Here is a 24645-nt window from a genome sequence, read left to right as displayed (position 1 = left end):
TTCCGCCTTCTCACGGTCCACCCGAGTAGCTTTCACCTCCTAGGTATGCAGTGGGCTGGTCAATACTTTCACGACAAGTGCATGCCCATGGGTTGCGCGGTGTCATGTTCTTTATTCGAAACCTTCGCATGCTTCTTGGAATGGGCCCTGAGAGAAAGCACCCCCTGGGGAGTTCACTGCACTACCTAGACGACTTCCTCTTCATAGGCAGGGCTGGTTCCGGCGAGTGTAGGGCAACCCTCAGTGCATTTGAACACCTCAGTCAGTCACTGGGGGTGTCATTGCCTCTAGGAAAGACTCTGGGACCTGCGGCGCGCTTGACATTCCTGGGCATTGAGATTGATTCAACGGAAGGGGTGTGCTGATTGCCGGAGGTCAAGGTCACAGCTCTGCAGGCCGACATCCGGCAGGTGCTGAGCAAGGATAAGCGATGCTAGCCACAATTCAGAGCCTCCTGGGCAGGCTCAACTTTGCAGCAAGGGTTATACCAGCAGGCAGAATATTTGCCAGGCGGCTAGCAAGGGCAACAGCGAAGGTGAAGAAACCCCGACAGTTGATGCGCCTCAGTGCGGGCCTGGAGGAGGACCTGCGCATGTGGCTGTCATTTCTGGAGCAATTCAATGGTACCTTATAGTGGCGCACTCCATGGTGCACCAGTCAGCAGCTCCAGCTCGCCACCGATGCTTCAGGCAGAGAGGGGTTTGGGGTTCATCCTGGACTGTCAGTGGTGTGCGGCGAAATGGCCCAGTGCATGGTTTAGGCATGGACTCACAAAGAACATTACCGTATTGGAAATGTTCCCAATTGTCCTCTCTCTCTCCATCTGTGGCCACAAGTGTTAGCCAACAAGAGGATTACATTCTGGTCAGACAACATGGCCGTAGTGCAGGCCATCAATTGCCAGTCCGGGAAGTGCCCAGTATTGGTAGGGCTGATGAGGGAGCTAGTGAGAGGTTGCGTGTTGAGAAACGTGGAATTTCGCACGCGGCATGTGCAAGGGGTGAAGAACGTGGCTGCTGATGCTCTTTGTCGTTTTCAGTGGGCGAAATTCCACGCAGCTTGCCCCCAGGCGATGGCGGAGATGACACCGTTCAAGGCGGAGTGGTGGCGTTTGGTACAGTGGAGCAAAGGATAGGGGCGCTGGGAGAGTTAGCACTGGCCCCTGCTACCCGAGCCAGATACAAGGCGTGTTTTGACAGGTTCACATAAGTAACACAGTCATGGGGTGCTGGAGATGCCCATTCACCGGTCAGAGGGGTGCATCGCTTCGTACTGTGGGCAAAAGACAATGGGAAATCACACGCGTGGGTCTCTTGGCACTTGGCGGCAATAGCCCATTTCTCAAAATTGAAGGGAGAGGGAGATCCGACGGCAGGCTTTCCGTTAAGGGCAGCACTGAAAGGATGGGCTAGACAGGAAGGAAAGACACCTGACCAAGGGCACCCATCGATCTAGACATGGTCAGGGCTTTGGTGGGGGCACTCCCAGCCATTTGTAACACACAGTATGAGGAGCTGTTTTTCTGTGTCACATTTCCCCTAGCTTGCTTCGGAGCATTCAGGACTTCAGAGTTAGTGGCAAGGTCGAAGAGCGACACTTCCGATAGGGCACTAAGATGGTGTGATCTCAAGATAGGTCAGGACATGGCGGAACTGAAAGTACGGCGCGCAAAAGCTGACCAGAAAGGAAAAGGTGTGGTGGTGCGTTAGAGACGACTAGGGGACCCTAAACGGTCGCTACAAAAATGTGCGAATCAGCAGGGATTTGGTTTCATCAGACATACCCTGCTGAGTAGACGCCTGAGCGGTAATTTTGCAGCAGACGGGGTAAACCTGTCTGACGCTGGCATGGATATTTTTCTACTAAATATTAGAGACACTCGAGATAGCAGGCTGTAAGTAGCAAGAAGGGATGAGCATAGGTGGGGGGGCCTTGGTTATCACGAGATGCAATCCCCGAGGCTTGGCGGAGTTACAGGGCGATCCTAAAGCTTTAAAATTGATTAAAAGTCTGCAGATGGTGATTCCTGGAGCCAAAAGCAATTCGTCAGGCCACTGGGAGTCTTTACGGCGGGGCCTGGGATGATGCAACAGCGCTCTTTAATCCCGCAAGGGACAGTTGGAATCCTGAGCAACTGTGGAGACTGGCCGGGGTCTCGCTCTGACTTGTCAGGCGCATGACAAATTAATAAAGTGGTAAACCACGATAAAGGAACGAGCTGTAAGGTGCTAAGCATGTTGGTGCAGAGAACACCTGACCGAACAGCTCTAGCTTTCTCAGGATGGGTGTCGGCCAATTTTAAGAAACTCGTCTCCGACACCGGGATCACCCGTAAGCTAACCCAACCTGTGTAATCAGTAAACGTGCGACATATTATACCCACAAATGTCCCTGGCATTTATTATGTCTCATGCATGGTATTGTGATAAACTGCAATTGCACACACCCTAAGGGGTAGCAGCGCTACGACGCACAGCCTGCCTTGCGAATAGAAAATCGCCTCACAGCTGAACCGGAAAAATGCAGCCGACTTCCCAAGTGAAGATTCGACGCAGTGTCTGCCTTACAACCTGAAATTCGATGCACAGCCGAACTGGAACGACGCAGCTCGACCTCCTGAGTGAAGAATCAACGCAGCGCCTGCCGTGCAACAGAAAAATGGACGCATCGCCTACCGGATCGATGCAACACCTGTGACTTCTTCTCGCATGCCCAGGATGTTCCCCGCATCGTCTCTGGGCATCAAAAAGATCCCTGCATCGTAGTGAGGAAGCAAGACTGCGCGCCGAAAATTTACACAAAGCCCCTTGCAGTGTGGAAAAGACGATGCATCATCCTTGCTGTGTCAGAAAATCTGACGCACACCCTATTTTTCCACACATCTCCTCCTCTGCTGTCTCCGTGCTTGTTATTTTTTACGCAAAAGGGTACTTTGTGCAAACAAGAGACAACTCTTTTTTTTTATCTTGCAAAAGTGATATCTCAACTTGTGCTTATTGAATCTTTATTGTTTTTAACTTAATTTAACCAGATAAATATCCTATATCTATCTACACCTGTGTGGTGTATTTTTGTGGTGATCTTACTGTGTTACTTTATGATTTATTGCACAAGTACTTTACACATTGCCTTCTAAGTTAAGCCTGACTACTCATTGCCAAGGTACCAGAGTGTGGGCACAGGATAATTTGGATTGTGCGTGACTTACCCTGACTAGGATTGTGGTCCCTACTTGGACAAGGGTGTAAACCTCTGCCAAATAGAGCCCCCATTTCTAACAATGTAGATCTCATTTTGGTATCTGGGGATCCACGGTAGAGGCCCAGCAAACAGATTTTCACTGTTTCGAGATGTGAACAGTCTGTGGCTTGTTCTAGGTCTTATCACTAGATGCCATTGATCAGAGACAGTTGGGCATTCCCATACAATGTGCAAGAATCCTGCATCGGTCAAGGAACATTGGGGGCATTTCTTGTCTCTAGTGCTGATCATGCCATTTAAACTATGTGGTGTTAGGTAAGTGGTGTGTAGATAGTTGATTTGGGTATATTTATACCTAGAGTTTCTGGAGAAGCAGCACTTATTCTGCAGGACCGTGTTCTACTCCTTGGCTGTCAGTGCTAGTCTTCGGCTATCCTCCCATCATGCTTAAACCCCAACTGTGGGCACCATTGACGTGGTAAAGGCAGTGCTATAGAGCCATGATGTCAATTTCCTGCCAACCCTAAATGCGAGGAGTGTTTGCAGTATATCATGCGACTGAGGTGGCCCTCCACCTGATAGCCTGTATTGAGTCCATGAGGAGGCCATATGTGAGAAAGTGAGACCTCTGCATATTCTCTTCATACATCAAGTCCGTGAAACTGTGCAGTGCACCGTCAGCATAGCATTCCTGTATGGTAAGTATCCCGGCCTGTGTCCATTTTGCAATCTGTTGGTCCGAGAGATAACCATTCCCGCTCCCCAGCCCCACCAACGGGACATCTGAGGCATGTCAGTGCCGCTTTCGGGTTCATCATGCCTCCTCCCTCCAGCAGCAAAGCACGATCTAAACATCTTTAAATGTTCCCAACCAGCAGCAGGACCTCCAAGGCCTTCTCATTTTGGACGTCCCCTAGTTATCCCAACTCCTCTTGCCTCCTAGCCATCAAGCCAGCCACTGCAGTTGTGCTGCTGCATAATAAAGCCATCAGATATGGCCAATCCTCCCTCCGCCAGTGGGCGTTGGAGAAGAAGGAGCAAGATTCCATGTTTTCCTCCGTCCCATATAAGTTCCCTCATAATAATAATAATAATCATGTCCCTGAACCATGCCTTAGGGATTCAGACTAGGAGCTCCACAAATAAAGGATCTGGGAAAGCATCCCTAATTTGGTGAGTGCCACCCTAGACATGAGGTGAAAGTATAGTTACGCCAAAAAGTCACTGCAGTTCGCAGCAAATGTAATGTGGGTCCCACATTGCCCTCTCTAATATCATTATTATAATGGTAGATCTTAACCCCTAAGTACTTAAACATTGTTGGTTCGCATTTAATGTGGAGTTTAGATACCACCGGTGGGGCCTTCAGTAAGGTGGGCGACACTGGAAATGCACGTTTTGCCCCAGTTGGGGCATAACCAAGAAATTCTACTGACGCTCTTAAAAGCCTGAGCTTCCCAAGGCACACCCTAATACGCATCTCCAGTGAACAACCTCATGTCATCCTCATATAAAGAAACTGTATGTACCCCGTCCCTTAATCGGATTCCTTGGTCCTACCCCTCTGCCCGTATCAACGCTGCAAAGTGCTCAATGGCCAGGGCGAGCAGTAGGACAGATGCAACCCTGCCGGAATGCCCCTGCCTATGTTGATGGAGCCCAAGATTAGTTGTCCTATGCACACTCAGGCTCTCGCCCGCACATTAAGTATTGTCACCCATTTTCCCCATCTGTCCCCCAGTCCCACTTGCCTCATAACTGTTGTAAGGTAAGGTCAGTATGTGGAGTTGAAAGTCTTATGGAGTTCTATAGAGAGGACCTCTGCGTTCGAGTACGTGTACAGAGAGGTGTTCCCTAGAACCCAGACTAGTCAGAAAGTATTACTGTGTGGGATAAAGCCATTTTGATCCTGATGTATCAGGGTGTTGATAGGCGGCCACAGTCGGTCCGCTAGTATTTTGCTGAGAATCTTGTAATCGTGATTTAGCATAGACAATGGCCTACGAGGCTACATCAGTGGGGTCCTTGTGCAGCTTAGGTACCCGAGACCAGGAGCGCCTCCAGAGTTGTATCTGGGAGGAGACCTCTGTCATAGGCCTCCTCTTACAGCACCGTCAGGTGGGAGGGCCAAAGTAGTAGAATATTCTTGATAGGACTCCACCGGGAGGCCATCAGTCCCTGTGTTCTAGCCTCTGGCCAGGTCTTTCTACACCCCTCTGACCTTAGCCTCCGTAATCTGGCCCGCCAAGCTTCTACCATCTTGGCAGGCCTGGGAGAGTAACTGTATTCAGGAAGGATTCTATGTCCGATGTATTCGCCACACAGGGCTGGTAAAACTCACAATAGTGTCTAACGAAGATATTGCGGATATCTGTTTGCTAGCACACCAAGCTGCTCTCTTCCATGTGGAGATGTTATAGGCTGCTTTGTGTGTTCCAATCGAATAACTTAGGCCACCCTCGGCATATGTAGCCTGCAAGTAGGCAAGTAGTGTGCCCACAACCAGTCTTCGAGCTCATGTTAGTGGACCCGTACCTGGTCGAGTTCAGCCAGTTCTCCAGGTAGGGATGGAATTGCCAGTTCCAGGAGGTGCAGCTCCTCTCCCGCCCTGAGGAGGTCTCTTTCCGGTTATCGTTGCACTCGCCTACAGCAACCTTAACTGTCTCCCATTCCGTGCATAGTTGTGCTATGGACTGGTGGTTGTGTTGAAAGTAGTCCAATATGACCTTGGCTAGTAGATCACATGTCGCAGGGTCCTGCAGAATGTGTACGAGGAGCTTTCAGGTCAGGATGGGGTTCCCATCCCCCCCCAACCACAGGCGCAGTAGTAGTAGGTTATTCTTAAGAGATGGTATGCACTAGGTATTCAGTTGCAATAGTGGTTCCCCCCGTTCATGACTGCCCATGAACCTGTCCAACCTCAAGTGTATGTCATGCATGGAAAAATGAAAACGAGTATTCAGAGTGGTTTAAATGCCAAGCTCGCCATATATCATGCAATTCCCAGTGTGTAGCCCACCGGTCCAGATCACATGCCATGAGTGAATCTCGTGATGGGGTTTTGAACCCTTCTAGGTCTGTTTTCGGGACACAATTCTAGTTTCCCCCTAGCAGTTTTGAGAAATGTGCATCCTGCGCCAGTACCTCAGATAATGTATCTAGGAATTGTGTATGACCAATGTTTGGTGCATATATGCTACCTAGTAAACCGTGTATTCTGGCAAGTGTGCCTGAGACCACCACAAATTTGCCTTCCTCATAATGTGAATAGACAGTTCACGGAAGGGCAGTCCCAGTTTAAACCATATCAGTGTACCCCTGGCAAACTCTGAATAACTGGTGGCATATAATTGCTCCCTGCCCCTCCCTCCCCTCCAACATCTCTGCAGGTGTGGGATTCCTGTGTGGTTTAGGTGCATTTCCTGCAGCAGGGCTATGTTAGCGCCCCCTGCATCTAAGGTATGCTTGCACCTTATATCTTTTCCATATGGACCCCATTTCCCTCACGTTCCATGTTAAGATAGCACATTTTCCTGGTAAGGCAGCCATTAGAGTTTTGGGTTGGTTGGCATGGATGCATTCTCAGTATATACATACAGAGTGATGGCAGCTGGATATCACTCAATAATGAACAAAAGGGCAGAGCGATTGGCAGAATACCCCCCCCCAACAAACAACCATTAATTGTAAGAACTTCAAAGTTCATACTTCCCAACCCTGAGATGCAGTAGTACGTGGAAGGTGGGCTTCCACAGTTCTGTGGGTCCATATAGCCCACCAGTGCATTGTGGTAGTCCATACTGATATCAGTGTCGGGGTCCCCTCCATTCCGAGTTCTGGGTCTCGGTGGTCATCTGTGGATCACGGTTTGGCGGAGGGGGCTGGGGCGGTAGTTTAGGTCTGAATTTGTCCTCTCCACTGGTGGAGTCTAGTTTGGTACGTACCTGCTGTGAGTCGTTTGGGTGATCTGCTGGGGACTGAGGAATTGGCAGATAAAATGAAGACACTGCTTCTACTGCATCTGCCTGCAAGTGCACTACCTGCTCCTGTCATGGGCACTGGGCTGTTCTGTTGGCTCTGGTATTTAAACTTAAGCGGGCCCCAGAAAGAGCAGCATGCACAAGACGCCAGCGTCTCATTTCTTTTTTGACCTCCAGGATCAAAGTAATTTGTCGCTGCTTATCCATAATGTAGTCGGGTAAACTTGCACACTTCTGTTAATCCACTTGCAGGTTCGTCTTGTTGCGGGCTTCCCTAATAATCTGGTCACTCTCCGGTTAGTGGAGGACTCGCCCGACCACCGGTTGTGGTGGCGCCTGCGACAGTGCCCACCAGCCGGGGACCCTGTGCGCCCTCTCCAGGGAAATAAATGGCAATAGCCTCTCAGAGTTCACCACAGTCCGCAGCCAGTATTCCAGATGCGTGACCTCCTTGTGCTCTGAGGCCTGTAGGTCTAATATTGTATTGTGGGGTCTCTGGGCCACTGCATCATCAGCCCTTTCTCCCAATGTCTTCACTCTTTCCATCAGCTCATTTACTTGAGTTTGCAGTGTTATTACTACAGGGCGCACCTTGCTCACAGCCTTCTTTAGCGTTTTACCATATCCACCAATTTACGATGGTCGTCCCTCAGTATGCCCAGGTCAATTGTCGCCTTGTCTGTTCTAGCCTCAAGACTTTCCCTGGTGCTGTGCACTGCCTCCAGGATCGTATCCAACTTGTCCTCTGCGGTGGGACGGAGAGCTGATTCAAAACTCATCTGGGACCGTGGATGGGCTGTCCCAGGATTGTGTGGCATCCTGCCTCGGGTCTTTCTCATCCTTTTGGTAGTAATTAGTGCTATGTATAATTCATCAGGGGGTCAGGTTGCAGTCTGGTTCCCCCGGCTTTACCACAGGCAAGTCTGCACTCAAGTGAAGAGCCTTGTGCCCACTGTCTCCTCCCTCTGGGACCCCTCCACTGCACCTGGGTCTCCGGGACAAGCCATCGTCATGCTCAAACTGGCCAGCTGCACAGGGCCTTGGGTGCTCGTCCACTGGAGGGGTGCAAGAGGCCTCTTACACGTTTGCGAGGATGAAAACCCCAGGGGAGGTACTGGCCCATAGACTCCTCCCAGTTGGCTACGCCACGGCCAGGCCTACCCAGGTGGTGTCTGTAGGGTGCCCTTTGCTGCAGGCAGCAGTGGGCTCAATCAGCGAGTTGCGGTGTTATCTTGAAATTTCTGGCCATGGCCTCCCGCTCAATCGTGTTGCCTCAGAGCAGGCAGGGTCGCCTACTATGGGTATCTGGGTCTGGAGATAGCCCCCTGTTGGAGGACAGGGAGTTTGACGTCTCAATTTCCTGCAGCTCTGCTCATCGACCCACAACCGTCATCATGCGGGTCTTGGGCTGCCGGGTGCCCGCCTCATTTCTGGGTCCCTAGTGATAGCCTTCTCTGCCGGCCCCGGACCGCCTGGAACAGAAGCATCACACTAGTACTCTATGGCCCCCATCTGCCCCATTTGTCGCCCAGGATTATGGGAGATTCAGGCAGGCTCGGCTGGAGCTTAAAGCCCTGTCACCATCTTTGGTCGTAGTTGGCCACGCCTCCATTAGTATTTGTTTAAGAAGAAATGCTCTGATACCTGTTTTTACACACAATTCAAGTGACCTCAGGGTTTACTAGTATGGCTGACACATTGAACTCTTATGCCCCTACCAATTGAGTTTAAATGCCACGATTTCAGGTGACCGTTGCTAAATAGCATTGTGTGTGAAGGTGTGTGCCTGGAGCTGGGTTCTTGTCCTCAGAGGAATCTTGTTGAGAGATAACGCAGTGAAAACATGGTGATATGCTTTTTTGAAGTCCAAAATCTTTTGTGTGGTCGCATTCTGGAATAGGTTTGAGAAGTCAAGCATTTTATTCTGCAGCACATAAATATATGTTTCTTTTATCAAACCAAAATTGGTGGAAGTATATGCTCTAAATGGGGCATACTTCAACCATTTTTTGACAGTTTTCCGGCGTCCACCAAACTCTAAAGTGTGTCCTTCAGTCATGATGATAGCAACCTCTGAAAAACGCGTGCCCGTTTCAGATAGACTACAGTAGTACTAATTGAAGCCAAATTGCCCTAATATAGAATAAAAGAAAACTAAAGGTGCACGAGTATGGCACTGGATTACATATGTGATTTGTGTTATGTTTTTACATTCATGCTGTGACACAAGCAAATCTTGTGCCTTTATCTTAGCATGCTAGAATATGGCTATGCACTGCACGTGCTGTATGAGGAATGCTAATTCTTTTCAACTTTCAGTGTCCAAGTTTACATTTTCAGTTCACTAGACGTCCTTAGTATGGTAGTTCTGGGCTGCTTCTCAAGCTTCTTTGGTAGACTTCGGAGTACAGTGTCAAGTCAGCTAATATCTCAAGGGAGATTTTTTTCTCCGTGTTTAACAGCATTTCAGCCACGTCACCCAAAGCATGGTCATAAGGTTGGTGGTGGGCTACTTTTTGTACAGGTTTTGTTGTGTCATTGTTTTTTCCCATACTAGCATTCAATAGAAGACATTATCCCACAAAGCCCATTATTTGTTAGAGTTTGCAGCAATTGATAGTCCAGTCAAAGTCTTCTTTAGTCTTTATAGTAGCAAGCTAAGATTGAGGAACCCATAGCCGTTGCAGCAGTGATAGACCTGTTAACTGGTGTTGGTGCTGGTGCGGTGTGTAAAGAGGATTCTGCTTTTTTAACCTTTCCCTATCTGTTGTTTTATCTGTTTTAGAATGTTTTATGTGGTACATGAACCCTTTATTGACATTAAGTTGGTATTTGATTATTTTTAAGCTGTCGGATCCTTCTGATTTGCCAAAGAATGCATTCAAGATATTTTCTATTCTTGTGGAATATTTATGCATCGAGCACATTGATTACGCCCTAGAAATAGGATTAGCTGGTAAGTCTGCATTGGTGACTATATGCCATTTTTACTGGTTAGCAAATGTTTGCTTTTCTAAGGCTCCAAAAGCATTGCGTGAACATGTTTGAAAACTGTATTTTCCATTAGTGTATGAAAATAAATTGATAAACTCAAAGTATGTGCTATGGGAAAGATGGAACGGGGTGGGTTAACGTATGGCATCCAAGCAAGGCCAGCTCGGATACACAGGTAAGATTCACAAAGCTATTTACTGCTGTCAGACAAACTTTGACTTAAAATGCCTTCTCTGTATACATGGCAGCTACTCACAAAAGAATACCCATCAGGCAAAAATTGTTTTACTATTGCATAATAATATGCCATGACTGCGTAGAATTATTGAGTAGTAAATCCTACGCAAAGGCTGGGGAGTGCAGCCCTTGAAGGCTTGATTTTCCTTGAAGGCTTGTGATCATCCACAAATCTATGAGACTGTTGGCATTCATAAACTCCTCTCTGACCCATTCTCTTCTGCGGAATGGTTGGAGCTGTGCTCCAGTAAAGAGCTGGAGATGATTCTCTTCCAGGGTGGGCAGGTGAAGAGGACATCCCCAATCTTTGTGGTGGAAGGGGTTGATTCTCAAAAAATAGAAAGTAACATTTGCTTTTACTCATCGAGCTGTGTTTCTGCTGTGTGGAATATACACTAAGTTCAATGACTGAATAGGATAATGCCTTTTAAAAAGAATCACATGACTTATTTTGTAGCATGCCTGGAAAGCTGTGAATGACTCAGCTCTCCAGATATACTACATAATGAAATTGTGTTACTGGTTGCGGGGAGGTCAAACCCTTCTCAAGCAGCAACTATAATTCTTCTCAGGGTGAAGTCACAAGAAAACCCCAAATTAAACTGTGCGCAACCCTCTGGTATCTTGGCACAGAGCAGTTAGGCTAAACTCAAAGGCAATGCGTAAAGTATTTGTGCAACACTTCAAATATTAACACAGTGAAAATACACCACAAAAGCATCCCCCATCACGTTAGAAAAAGTGAGTATTTTTTAATAAACAAAAAAAGACCAAAACAACAAAAATCCAATCAGTAGGTTTAATTGAAAATAGCTCCAAAGTTCACAAAGCACCATCTGTGGACATCTGGTCGTAGTGGACTGGGACAAAGTCATAACTTCAGGCTGACCGTGATGGCTCCCAGTTAGACCAGCTGAACAGAGTATGTAAAATCCTTGTTTGTGGAGTGTTACAAGGATCTGCATTGAAGATGCTTTGTGCAGCCGAAGTGAGGCATTGATTCCAAGTTGCGGCGAGGCTGTGGCGTGAGGCCCTGCGTCATTGTGGAGGATCCTGTCAAAAAGGGCTTGCGATGCGAAGTCTGATGCTTCTGTTCCAAGGAACCACAAGGCTGCGATGCGAGGTTTACCATTGTTGTTGAGGCTGCCGTCAAAGAAGGGTTCAAGGGCCTGTGCTGTTGATGCGCCGCACAGTGGTAGTTCCAATGCAGCGACTGGAGGCGATGGGTCGGTTATGCTCTGCGTTGCGCCACGCAGCAGAGGAAATGCAGAGGAGATGAGTCAGTTCAGCTAAGTCCACAGAGGCTGGCAGGGAACTTTAAGCCTACTTCCAAGGGTCCAGGACTGGAGTGGCATCTGAGGTTTCAGATCAGGAGACCAGCCATCTAGCCCTTGGAGTCACTCTGGAGTTCTGGGTTCAAGAGTTGCAGGTCCAGTCGTTCTCACCCAGGCAAGAGAACAGCAGGGCAGCAGTCAAGCAGCACAGCAGTCCTTCCTGGTCGAGTATCCATAGTTCCAGAAGTGTGTTAAAGAGTTGGTGTTTATGTCTGGTATTTATACTCAGTTGTGCCTTTGAAGTTGGGTAAAAGCTTTTAGAGTTTTCCCTTTAAGTCCACAGGCATCCTGCCTTCCCTGCCCTGGCTCCAAACTAACTACAGAGGGTTTCCAACTCTTTCTGTGGTGGGAGGACAGACCCTATTCAACTGTAAGTAGAGCTGTGCTCAACTCCACCTTCCATCCTGCCAGCGATGGCCCATCCAGGCACACCTAAGCTTGCTATTGTGTGTGGCTGTTTAGGAGGAATACACAACGTTTCAATCGTCAGCTATACCAAGTCATGTGAACTAAAGAAAGGCTACAGGCACTACAGGGCTCAGGCAGGAAAATGTCAACTTTCTAAAAGTGCCATTTTTAAAATTATTTGAAAACCAACTACACTACAAGATAGATTATTTTCACTACAATTCCAAAGACACCAAACATGAATGGTTACCTGCTCCCATGTGGAAATTACAGCCTATTAAATGTAATAAGGTAACTCCGATGTTAGACTGTGGGAGAAGTAGGCCTTGCAAAAGTGAAAAACAAATTTGAGTTTTCCACTACCAGGACATGCAAAACTTAAAAGTACCTGTCCTACTTTATAAGTACATTGGACCCTGCCCTGAAGGCTGTTTAGGGCCTAACCTGAGAGTGATTTATAAGTATTAAAAAGGAAGATTAGCGTCTAGCAAAGGGTTTATTTTGCCAGGTTGAAATGGCAGTTTACAATGCACACACAGGCTGCAGTGGCAGGCCTGAGAATTGTTTAAAGGGATTATTCCAATCTTTTTCATGTTAAAGAAATAAAAAATATAATGAGGCGTAGATTAATTCTAATAATCACAAAATGTTTACTTGAACCATTGAAGCATGTTATATGTCATGTTAGTCATATAAATACACTTGTATAAATATAAAGGTTTTCTTTGTTACAGTACCAATCACCCGTCACAATGACCATACAAGGAACTTTTTTTGTACAGAATGATCAATGGTATATTCACCTAACACAGTATGCACCTATAACAAGAAGTCTATTCTCATTTACAGTTAGCTTGAATCCAGTGGCACAGTGAGCCCAGGACCCATGTCTGGGCATGCCCGGCGCATATAGAGTGGCAAATGTAAAAACAAGTTGATGGATGTAATGCTTGAATTAATCTCAGCCACTAGCAATTGCTTGGGGCCACATCCCAATCCAGTGGGTTTTTGCCCAACATGCCACCCCAGTTTGGATCCAGCCACATGCAAATCAGTCCTGACCCAGCTCACCGTGGGAACTGTCCAGCCTAAATTGCCAGGCCATGTTCTCCCTGGACCAGAAACAATCATCCTGGGTCCGAATTCGGGGTATCACCCCTCATCAGCTAGGCTAGCTTGAATCCATGATGTCCACACAACCTGCCACCCCGTGTCCTAGGTCAGTACAGCAGTATGCACCCTGAGGCAAGCTGAGAATCGATGCCCACCACAAAAAACTGATAAGGCAAAGAAATCATTGCAAACAAAACAATGAACTGATGGAACAATTTACAGTATGCAAAGCTACACATTTTCTAAAAACAATAGTCCCAGTTCTGCCACTGTGACTTTTTATGTATTTCTGGGACACCCATTTCACCTTTGCTTTCAGTTTTTCTCCTGGCAAGACTTCCTTTGGTGTAATCTCTCTTGCCCACCACCTCTTTTATGCTAGAAAATATATGAGATGCACATAAAACGACATGTGTGTTTATTGTGTTTTTTGTGGGGGCAAACAATGTCCTTACCTACAAGTTTTTTAAACAAGTGCATATTGTATTACAACCTCTTTGATGTTTCAGCTCAGAAATTTCATGATGTAATTTGTTTAATTAGTCAACTTGCTCATAACTGATAGACTCCTGTTAAACGTATAATCACTAAACAATACTTATGCCATACACATAATCTGCAGATTTGCAAAATGGCTTTTACACAAGAATCACCATGTTAATGATAATCACATTTGTGATGATAATGCGTCATTCACATGGTTGACAGTGTTGTAGTTGATGAGGTCTTTGGCATCATAGATGATAACGTTAATGTAAAGAACCCCAGTGTCATCAACTATGACCTCGACATTAAGAACCTCATTATCATGGTTTGCCTTTGCTTCAAGACTAATAGAAGAAAACTCCAGCTCTCAAGTGGTCTTCAGACATTGTCTTTGGTTTTGTCCTTGCTGATGAAGGCATGAAAAAAGAAAAGGAGTAAGATATTGAACAGTATCCAGTAATGACCAGAGAACTGTACAGTCCCTAAAGGTAAATAGTGGTGCCTACAGGGCAAAGTCCTCTCCAACAAGAGACTGAGCAAAGAGATGCTGGGTGACTAAATATTGTGTACTAACTTAGCAACATATTCCAGTCTTGCTGCCTTTGGTACTTATCTACCTTCAACACCACAATACCTCCTCGACAGCCACCACTTCCAGTGCTATTTCAATCACTGGTGTTGAGTGCGCTCTAGCCATTCATGTCTATGGCACCTGTGCTGATTTTTCTGCCTTCAGATCCTTGTATAAACCTTTTGTCATGTCCTTGATTTCTGATCTGGCATCCTCATGTGGTAGGTGCAATAGTAACTGTATTGCATTTGGGTGTCAGTAGAAAGGCTGCACGCTACTGCTCATCTTTCCTCCTCGATAAGAAACAATAGGAGCAAGTATTAATGTGCTTTCATTTTGACAGGTGTTAGAGACCCCACGTTTGGGATCACAGGTTGATTTTGCATAGTTTAATTTCTCCGCACCATACCCATCCTGTTAAGTCAAAGTGTGGCAGTCAAAAGGTTTTGTTTGTTGTGCTTATGTTGTGTGCATCAGTTCAAGAAATTTATCACAATAGGTTAAGTTTACCTCAAATGGTGATACGCCTCAACTGCTTCTTGTATGTTAATATGTGCTGCTTCTCTTCATTCTTTAAACAGCTGTACATATTTTTTTCTATTGTAGCTATTCCTTCGCCGGATTCAAAGAATGCAAATCTTTATTTCTTTGATGTTGTCCAACAGGCCAATACAATTTTTCATCTGTTTGATAAACAGTTTAATGACCATCTTATGCCTTTGATAAGGTAAGAAAGAATAGTTTCCATGGTACTTTCTTTTGTTTGTTGTGCAAATATGAAATATTTTAAATACTGTAAATGATGGAAAAGAGTCATACCTTGAACATGTGCAGTGTGGTTTGCAGTTCTTTATTCATAATTTGAAGACCCAAATCATTGTCTGACCTCTAGTATTGTTCGTGGACATGAGATTAATTTTTCTATTTTCTGTCACAGCCTCCACTGACATTCATGAATAACCTAATCATTTTGTGTACAAATGGGATGCTACATCACTTTCCTTAACAGATACACTACCAAGTTACTTGAGTGTAGGCTCATAAATGTCAATTGTGAAATAATTTAGCTTAGATAATAGCTAGAGCCACCTGACTTTTATTAGAATAGTGCATGGTATATATATATATATATATATATATATATATATATATGCTGTATGCATACACAAGAGTTTATATGGAAAGGGATGTTCTAACAATCACACTTCTTACTCTAGAAATGGGTGGTTCATAAATCATGCATGTCTGACGGAGGCACCCTCCTGTAGTCAAACACTTTTTGACAGAGGCATATTGTGGTTAGTACTGCAATACTACCGTTGCCTCATGCCCTGTGCATTATAGCCATATTAATGAAATTTGTATTTGTTAAATAGCTCTAAAATATTAGTTAGGGTAATGTCTTGGAGGATGTCATGCGGGAGCATTTAACTCACAGCAAGAATTGTGGCATCTGTCATCATAGTGATACGGTTGTGGGGCTCCCATGACATAAAAGGCGAGGTAGTTTATATGTATTTAGATGAAGTGCATATAGATTAAGTTAATAAGATGGGTGTGGCAATGCTGTCCAAGGATGAGCACTGGTAAACAATTTTCAGTGTCCATAAACAACCTGCATGTGGTAGGAATCCCATATTACGCTGTTTCTGGGATACTTGTTGCAGAGATAGGCACAAATTGAAAATTACTTGCGAATTAGGTGAGCCAGCCCCACAAGTGTGCACCTTGTTTGTAAAGCCTCAGAAAATACTTGGTGCTGGGAAAGAAGCTTCGGTGATACGGAGCTACATTGTCGCACTGGTATGGGGCGCGTAGCCTAGTTCCGGTATGACTTACTTCGTCAAGGTAAAGTGCCTGCCTTTGAAATCTGCAGCCCCCTGCTCAGACCACCGCCGAAAAACCTGTGTTCGCACAAGCCGGTCTTAAGAAGGTGACTCGCACCTGTCTTAAAAAGGGGTTGTGAGTCGGTAATTGGGTTGATAGGCCACACAGTACAATGATGCATTAGTTGCTGTATCCGGGCATCCCATAGACTCATGTGAAATGGAGCCCTTGTCCGTGTCTGAGAATTTTTTTGGATGAAGTGATTCAACTAAAAATATGCACATCTCAGACCTGTGGGGTGAAAGTGGAAGGCCTGCCAGAATGCAGATCGCTGTTAAGGTATCAGTCAGATGATAGTTGGTAATCACTAACTAACCATACTTTTTGTGGCCTCATAGCACAGAATAGGGTGTTGTACTTTTATTATGGTGCTTGTCAGATTGGTAAGTTCTGTATCGACATAAGAATAAAATACCTTATCTGTGTTGGATCATGAATGTTACTGAATTCTTTAACTGCTGTCATGATCCAACCTATGAGGAGGATACATTTAATGTGTTGTAAAAAATGGCCCTAAATTATTTCATGCACAATATTTTATGGGGAGGATGAGAGGTAGCTTAAGGCCCGCTGGGTTCAGATAGAATTAACTATGTGAACCCTCCAGCTGCGACCATGAAATCTCACTGTTCAGACCTGTAGTCTGAACAGTGGGTCCACCATTGTTCATAACTGAACAGCTTTTCCTCAGATGCATGGGATGGTAATTTGTCAATTATGAACCAAGAGAAATCGTTCTCAGAATGGTAATGGCGCATCAATTTAGTGATTGTCTTTTTGCACCTGAAGATGCAGCTGTGCTTGATTCGAGTATGAATCTTTCTGGTAGCCATGCCTATGTATTTTAAGCCACAGGGTAAGATAAGACCATAGACTACGTTTGTGTCACATTTGTTGTGCTGCCTCAGGGCCCAAGGTGTTCTTAAGCCCAGTTGAGTTATTTTGCTTGTTTAGTAAAGGGGCAACTGTTGCAATGGCTGCACAGGTAATGGCCTACTACTGGGGGCAAGTACCATAGTGTCTGAATGGTGGATTTGTAAGCAGCAGGAGGTTTAGGTCTGGTGATTACCAATAGCTCTCAGCGCTTTTCCCCATTTGAAATAGAACATAGGTTTTTGAAGATTAAGGGGACCCAAAGTTAAAATCTTTCAATGTTTTGAGACCATTTTTTTCATCTGGTTGGAATGTGTCCCATATATGGTGAGTCAAATGAGACTTTTATTCCAGGGTTTTTCAGATGTTTCCGCGAGTGATTGTCTTGGGTTGAGGCAATTCCTCTTACTGGCTTTTTTTATGGGATTAATTGGCTAACATTCTGGCCTTAAATCTTTCTGTCAGAAAATTGACATGTTGTTTTTCATAGTCGCTTCTGTCAGTACAGTTTCTGCTCAGTCTAAGAACTTGGCCCACCGGTAGATTATCTTTTAAGGACTTTGGATGGAAGCTATCGTACCTTAACAAGTTATTGTAATCTCAGTTTTAAGCTAGTTCTTTTGTGTCCAAATCTTTGGCTTCAGAAAAGTAATTGTTTTGCTGTTTGTCCTGATAGTTCATCTCAGAAATTCATCTGTAGAGTTTAACCATTTGGCACCTTTTAGAGTCTCTGATTTGTTGCCTTGCCAAATGATCAAATCATCGTCAATATAACGCTTCCACATTTTTATATTGACCCTGTATGGATTGGCTTTATTTTAAATTAGTTTTTTCTTGGAGTCTTGAATATAGAGACTTGCTATGCTGGGGGCAAAAGTGCTGCCCATAGCTGTCTTGTGTGTATGCAGGAAGTATTGATACTCAAATTTGAAATAATTCCTGGTAAGGGCCAGGTATGCACAGTCTAGTATGAAATCAATGAGTGTGCTGGACTTCCTTGGTGTTTCTTTCAGGAAGGTTTCAAGAATTCTGGGAGAAGCTTCTTGAGGAATGCTTGTATACAAGGCCTCAATGTCTAGAGTTACGAATAGATCAGTGTTGGAATCAGGAACAATGTTTTGATTATATTAAACATGTCCTTACTGTCTATGACGTATGAAGAAACTTGATTACTGGCAGTCTCAGAAAGTGGTCAGTGAATTTGGAGAGTGGATCAAAGACTGATCCAATGGCAGCGATTATTGGTCTGCTGGAGGCGGGTGTGTACCTTTGTCTAGTTTAGGTAAAATGTAGAAGTTCATTACTTTTGGGTTACTTTCATAAAGCAAGTCTGCCTCCTAACTTGTTACCCAACCCTTTTCTTTTGCTTTGTTCACCATGAACTGTATGTCCTCCATGATATCTTTTGTAAGGTCTCAGTTTTACCATTTGTAATTTCTGGGATCATGCAGAAGCCTTAGGCATTTCATAAATTACATTCCTTTTCAAGGGACTATTGTGGCACCACCCTTATCAGCTGATTTTACGATGACGTTATCTAAGATCTCAATTTCCTCCTCTGCCGTCTGTTCACATCTTTTGAGGTTCTGGTAGGCACGAGTGTTGCATGTCAAGGGTTATGGCCTTTTCAAAAGCCAAAACCTCAGAAGGCATTGCACTCATGGTTGGGTAGAAGTAGGATTTATTTCTGAGACCTGTGTTTTTCTGTGTCACTTGTAATGTAGGTTGCTCAGAGAAAAAGACAGATACGTGGATGCAGTGAAATAATTCAGCCAGTTCTTTCCTTAACTGAAAAATGTCAGGTTTCGGGGTGGGCACAAATCCTAGGCCTTTATTAAGGACCTAGATTTGTTGCTCAGAAAAGATATGGTCACTCAGGTTGACTATTTCCTTTGAGCTTTGTTAGTTCCTAGTTGGGGGTTGGTATCTTGTTCCATTGGAGGTTGGGTTTGCCAACGCACCTTCTAACAGATAGAGACATCTGGTTGCAGATTCCTAATCTTAGAATTTCCCACGGGTGTCAGTCTAGGTCAGGAGATTTTTCTCGAACAGTACTCCTACACCCCTTTAGGTGGCGTTGATTTGCTTTGTGTCAGTCATCGGCATCGTCCACACCAGATATGATGTTGCAGGTCCTATATAGGCACCACCCAGGTATGCAGAAATCAGTTCTTTTCTTTCCTCGCCAGTCAGCACTGATCAAAAGAAAGAGGTATCCCTCAGTCACTTTTTGACTGGTCTCTTTTTTTCAAAGCTTTTTACTCCTGGTGTGTGAAGGGATTTTTTTGCATGAGAGTGGTTCAAGTTCTGTGGATCCTGTCATTGAGCGATATCCATGATGGAGCCGCACCTCGTGTGTCTTTGATGTCTGAAGCACGACCATGACCCAAAGTCATGCTCCGAGTGCCAGGCCATGAACCTGAAGGCTTTGCAGGAGGGGTCCATAAAGCTGATGGCGGCCCGGCGCTCGACTCAGCATAAGTCCCGGTCGGGAAGGAAGGTCTCTGGATCAGTTGCTGAGTCCTCCCTCTTTGTCATCCCTCTCCAAGTCCTATGGACGATTGGGAAAGTCAGGACATAAGAAGAAGTCGAAGAAACCTCAATGTTCTTTGACTTCACCTCATCCGTTAGCTGATGTGGGAGTATAGTTGAGCTAGACCTCCCTCTGTCTAGCCTGCGTCTGGGCTGAGGCCGCACCTCCCAGAGTCTCTGGGAGGTCCCCTGCCTAACTTAAGGAATTTTATGAGGTCATGCGCCTAGTTTTTGGGTAGTCTGATTCTGCTGGTGCGCATTAGGGCCGCGCGGAATCAGAAGAAGCCCATTCGGGTTCCACTCTAGTGGCCTCGACTCACAGGGGCACCCATGGATCCTGGACCGACATCGGTTGTACCCATTTGACCCTCCACGGTGCCGGTCCTGACATCAACGCTCCCGGCTCCGCTTGCGCCCCAGTGCAGCAATGCACCTTCTTCTTTGCTGACTCAGACATGGAGCCAGGTGGTCATAGTACAATGCCTACTCTAGCGCCGACAGGTGCTTCGCCCCCTATGTCATATCCTGACCCTTATTCCTATGGGCTAGGTTACGGTGTGGAATGGGAGGGGTTGCTGGACCCTTTAGAATACCAGCTCCAATACCCCATGGACTGACATACGGACCTCAGTGAAGCCAGTCAACTGGATTCCTCCCCAGATACTGGCATGGTGTCTCCCCCTTCCGTGGCTACTGAGGAGGGAGCTTCATGTTCCCTGGTGGTGCGGAGAGTGGCGAGGTCCTGGACCTCGAGCTGCCTTCATTGGCAGTCAGGACTAGCCTCTTGACAGAGGTGCTTGAGCCTAGGACTTCCTCCTCGGAACCCCTGCTCCCCTTTAATGATGCCCTTATGGATGTCCCACTGGCTACCTGCACCAAACCCAGCACAGGGGCTCCTGTGAACCAGATATTGCCCGCCGCCATCGCCCTGCACCAGGTGACCCAGGTCTCCTGGCACAACACCCTACCTCTGAGAGCTTGGTTATCCAAGCTTTCACCTCCCAGGGCGCGTTCCCTTCCTCAAGAGGCTGTGCACACTTGGGAAGGTGATGCTTTCTTCCCACAGCCTGGCATTGCGGTCCGTGAACACCACATGGCTTTTAGGCCATTATTTTCACACGCTGTGGGATGTAGTTGCACAAGTGCTGCCACAGGTCCCGGAGAGGGCCCAGGCTGTACTTTCCCAAGCAGTTGCTGATAGGAGAAACGCAGCAAAGTTCACGATCCGATGTGGACTGGACTCAGCTGCCACACTGGACACGTCTGTTTCTTAGACGGTGGCCTTGAGGTACTTTGCCTGGTTGAGGACATCTGGCTTTTCGGTGGATGTCCAAGCTAATTATATGGACATGTCCTTTGATGGAACCAGTCTCTTTGGAGAGAAAGCAGACTCTGTGCTGAAGCGCTTCAAGGATTCTCATGCTACAGCCAGGTCCTTGGGCCTTGTGGCAGCCCCTCGTTCTTCTTAGTCTGATTTTCGCCCCTTTCGTGACTGTGGAAGAGGCGCCTACCAATGTCCATTCCCCTCCAGCGACTGTGCCACGCATGCTACCCAGCCCCTGTGTGGCTGGGGACATGGGAGCCACTGTCCTCGTGGATCAGGGAGCCAGCGATCTACCCATTCGTCCGCCACACACTCCATTCCCCTGAAGCTGCCTCTAAATCTCTCTAGTCTGACTATTTCCCACCAGGGACCAGTGAGAGGCAGGATTTGCCATCATCTGCTCCGCTGGCAATCCATCACGTCACCCAGGTGGGTTTTGTAGATAGTCTGAAGGGACTACTCCCACCGCATTGAGACTACCCTTCATTCTTGCCACCATCCTACGATCGGATGATGTCAGGAGATTACCCATTAAATCAAACTTCCACAGGAGCAGATGCCTTTTACCCAACTCCCTCCAACAGATGCATGCTCAGACTTTACTGATTATCTGAACCCTGCATCCTCTAGGGGGGAAGGGGAATGGAAATAGAAAAAGAGAGACCGCCTCCAGATCCAGTTCCAGCCTGTGTTTCCCCTTGAAGATAGGATATTCAGAGTGTGCTTCTGTAACCTGTACCTTTCTTCTTATTGGGATTTCTTTAAAGGAAGGACTTTCAGTCGGTGATAAGAGCATAGATAAGTACCTTCCTGCTACGCATACAACTGTTCAGCCATTCACATTCACCCAATTCTATTGTTCTTCTAACCTGGATCTTTTGAGAGACTAGCCTCTCCCTAGGAGAACAATGTTAACTTAATATCTTCTTTTCTCCAGGAGTCAGAGGTATCCAAGGTTCTCTGGAGAACAGTTCAAAGGTTCACAAACATACAATCTACTAATAAAACTCCTTCTCAAGGTTCAGTTTTCTCAATCACAGTCTCTAGGAATTAGTTTGAGCACTGAGGTTTGTCTCTAAGACTGGCAAGTCTACCAGGCGAAGAGTTTTTGAATATATATGTACATATAGTCAGTCAGTCAGTCAAAATAACTTTATTCGGCGTTTTGCCATAAAAGTGCACATGCATACATAAAAATCATCATAAAATACAGTACTTATTACATACGTCAAAAGCAAATCTATTAAATCTAAGTTTACCGCCCAAGCTTACTAAAACAGTATAAGATAATAAATACTTATAAAAGCATATATAATAATAGGGCAATGTAGTAATAAGACAATGCCTAGTTTCTCTTAATAAATGGTCCCATTACCAGTTCATATCGGTTTCTAATGGTGATAGCAGATTTAATAAAACTAAGAATAGAAATGCACATTTGTTTGGATGAGAGTCTTTGGATGCCAGTCAATCCGTCTTTGTAGGAAGAAGTGTGCAAGTTACGCAAAATGGGTAATAGAAAGGATTTCCTGGGAACTGAGTAAAGTTTACAGAATAAGATAAAATGGCAAGTACTTTGTTTCGAAAACTTATCGCAAGGGCATGGCGGTAGTGTTTTTTCCCACACACTTTTTATTGGGAACGCCACTCTAAAATGGTTCATATTAAATCTAAAAAGTACGAGTAAAGAGTATAAAGAAGGGGTCGGGAACCAAACAAAATAAGGTTCTAACAAGTCTGATGATAGAATTTGTATGTATGAATTAAAAGAACTAAATTTCTCTGCCACTTGGTATCTAAGATTCATAACATGCTCCTTATGTTGAAGTTTAACAATTTATTTCGCATTGGCTGGCAGGAGCTCTGGTTTAAAATACATATACTCCAAGTCCAAGTTTCGGAAGCCATTGTGAACAAAATTTTGCCATGGAATTTTGTTACAGTTTGTTAATGAAATACAGTCTTTTACGCAATCGTGTGTTAAAGTAGGCGCCGGGTTTGACCATACTTTTATCCATAGCAAAAGTGGGGCAATATCTATCAAATCTGTAATGTAGCGGATTCCCAGTTTCTCATGGCATAAAATGTTTGCTATGTTCTTAGGTACCATAAGTAACCAATGAAGGAATTTGTTCTCTGCAAGCTGTAGAATGCTTGGACTGATATATCCCCAAAGGCCAACCCCATATATCGCTGCCGAAACACATTTGGAGTTGTAGAGCGTGATGATCTGGTGGACCGGTCTATGCCCTAATCTGCGGGCAAAACAAAAGATTGCCTCAACATTTCTTGCCAGTTGTTGGAACTTAAAATTCAAATGGAATTTCCAAGACAAAGTGGAACTTAGATACAGACCTAGGTAGCAAAAGTCTTTTACCTTTGTCAAGGTGTTCCCCCCCATTCTAAAACATTTGGTGCGAGTGGTTTTAGGACCGCAGGTCATAACGTGTGATTTTTTAAAATTGACTTTCAAATCAAGCTCTCGTGTATGTGTTAAAAAAAGATCCAGGAGGGTCTGTAGACTATTGGCCGTGCGGGCAATTAAAACAGCATCATCGGCATATAATAAAATTGGCAATTGTCTAAAACTCATCCTGGGGAAATCCTTACCATTTTGGACCAAACAATTGTACAAGCCGTTTATGTACAGTAGAAACAGAAAAGGTGCCAGTGTGCAGCCCTGTCTAACACCTCGATTGGAAGCAAGGGGATGAGACCTTTCACCATGTTGTCCAAACTGAATTAAAATAGAGAGGTCAGAATATAAACGTTTGATCAAATCCAGCAAATCCTGCTCAATCCCCATTGTATCCATTATGTCCCACAGTTTTGCTCTGTTCACCATATCAAATGCACTGGACAGGTCTATAAATGCTAAGTGGATAGGTTCCCTTTTGGCAATAACATATTTACTGAGGATAAGATGTAAATTTAGGGCCTGATCCACTGTGCCTAATCCAGGCCTAAACCCATATTGAATTGGCGATAAAATGTTTGTCCCTGCAACCCAATCCTCGAGCCGCGACAGAATGACACTCCCCAATATCTTTGCCGTGGAGTCTATTAAAGAGATGGGTCTATAGCAAAAAGGGTCAAGCCTATTACCCTTTTTGAAGATCGGGACGATTATTGCCATTAACCATGAGGAGGGGATAGTACTTTGAATAGCATTGTTCAGAACATTTGTTATTAATGGAACCCACAGATCAGGTAAAGATTTAAATAGGTCCACCGGTATCCCATCGGGGCCAGGGGCTTTCCTTAATTTCATTTTAGTTATTGCTGCACTGACCTTGTGTGCCTCAAATAAAATGCCGCTCTTAAATGGGATTAGAGTAGCCGAACATGGGAGGCCACGTACCTCCCCTCCATCATTAGGATTATTCGCAGATTGAAATACAGTAGAAAAATGGCCTACCCAAACCCCCTCTGGTATCAGACAGTCATCGTCCCTATTTTCCTTTCCTGAGAAATATGGGTGATTAACCACCTTCCAAAATTGAGAGGGATCCCATAGTTCTGTCGCTGCCATAAGGTCTCCCCAAGCGCTAGTGTGTATTTCATTCTTTCTTTCTTCAAGGGCTGATTTGTATCGGCCCCTTGCCTGTTTAACTAAATCCCGATTACAAGGAATAGTTTTGATCGCTGACTTTAGATCTCTATGAGCGGCCGTACAGGCAGAATTGAACCACCGTTGAGGTTTTA

The 24645-nt window shown here is 45.4% G+C and overlaps 1 protein-coding gene across 1 annotated transcript in view; it reads left to right on the top strand.

Annotated features, from left to right (window-relative positions):
- Positions 1–24645, top strand: part of EXOC5 (exocyst complex component 5) — a 173663-nt gene that overhangs the window by 79222 nt on the left and 69796 nt on the right. The window contains exons 13-14 of the mRNA XM_069207440.1: positions 10029–10137; positions 14931–15051. Coding sequence (XP_069063541.1) covers positions 10029–10137; positions 14931–15051 — 230 coding nt within the window. The remainder of the gene's footprint in view (positions 1–10028; positions 10138–14930; positions 15052–24645) is intronic.

This window comes from Pleurodeles waltl, chromosome 9 (genome assembly GCF_031143425.1).
Source record: "Pleurodeles waltl isolate 20211129_DDA chromosome 9, aPleWal1.hap1.20221129, whole genome shotgun sequence".
NCBI classification, from domain to species: Eukaryota; Metazoa; Chordata; class Amphibia; order Caudata; family Salamandridae; genus Pleurodeles; species Pleurodeles waltl.
The sequence above is the reverse complement of the archived record's forward strand: the minus strand, read 5'-3'. Positions and strand labels throughout refer to the sequence as shown.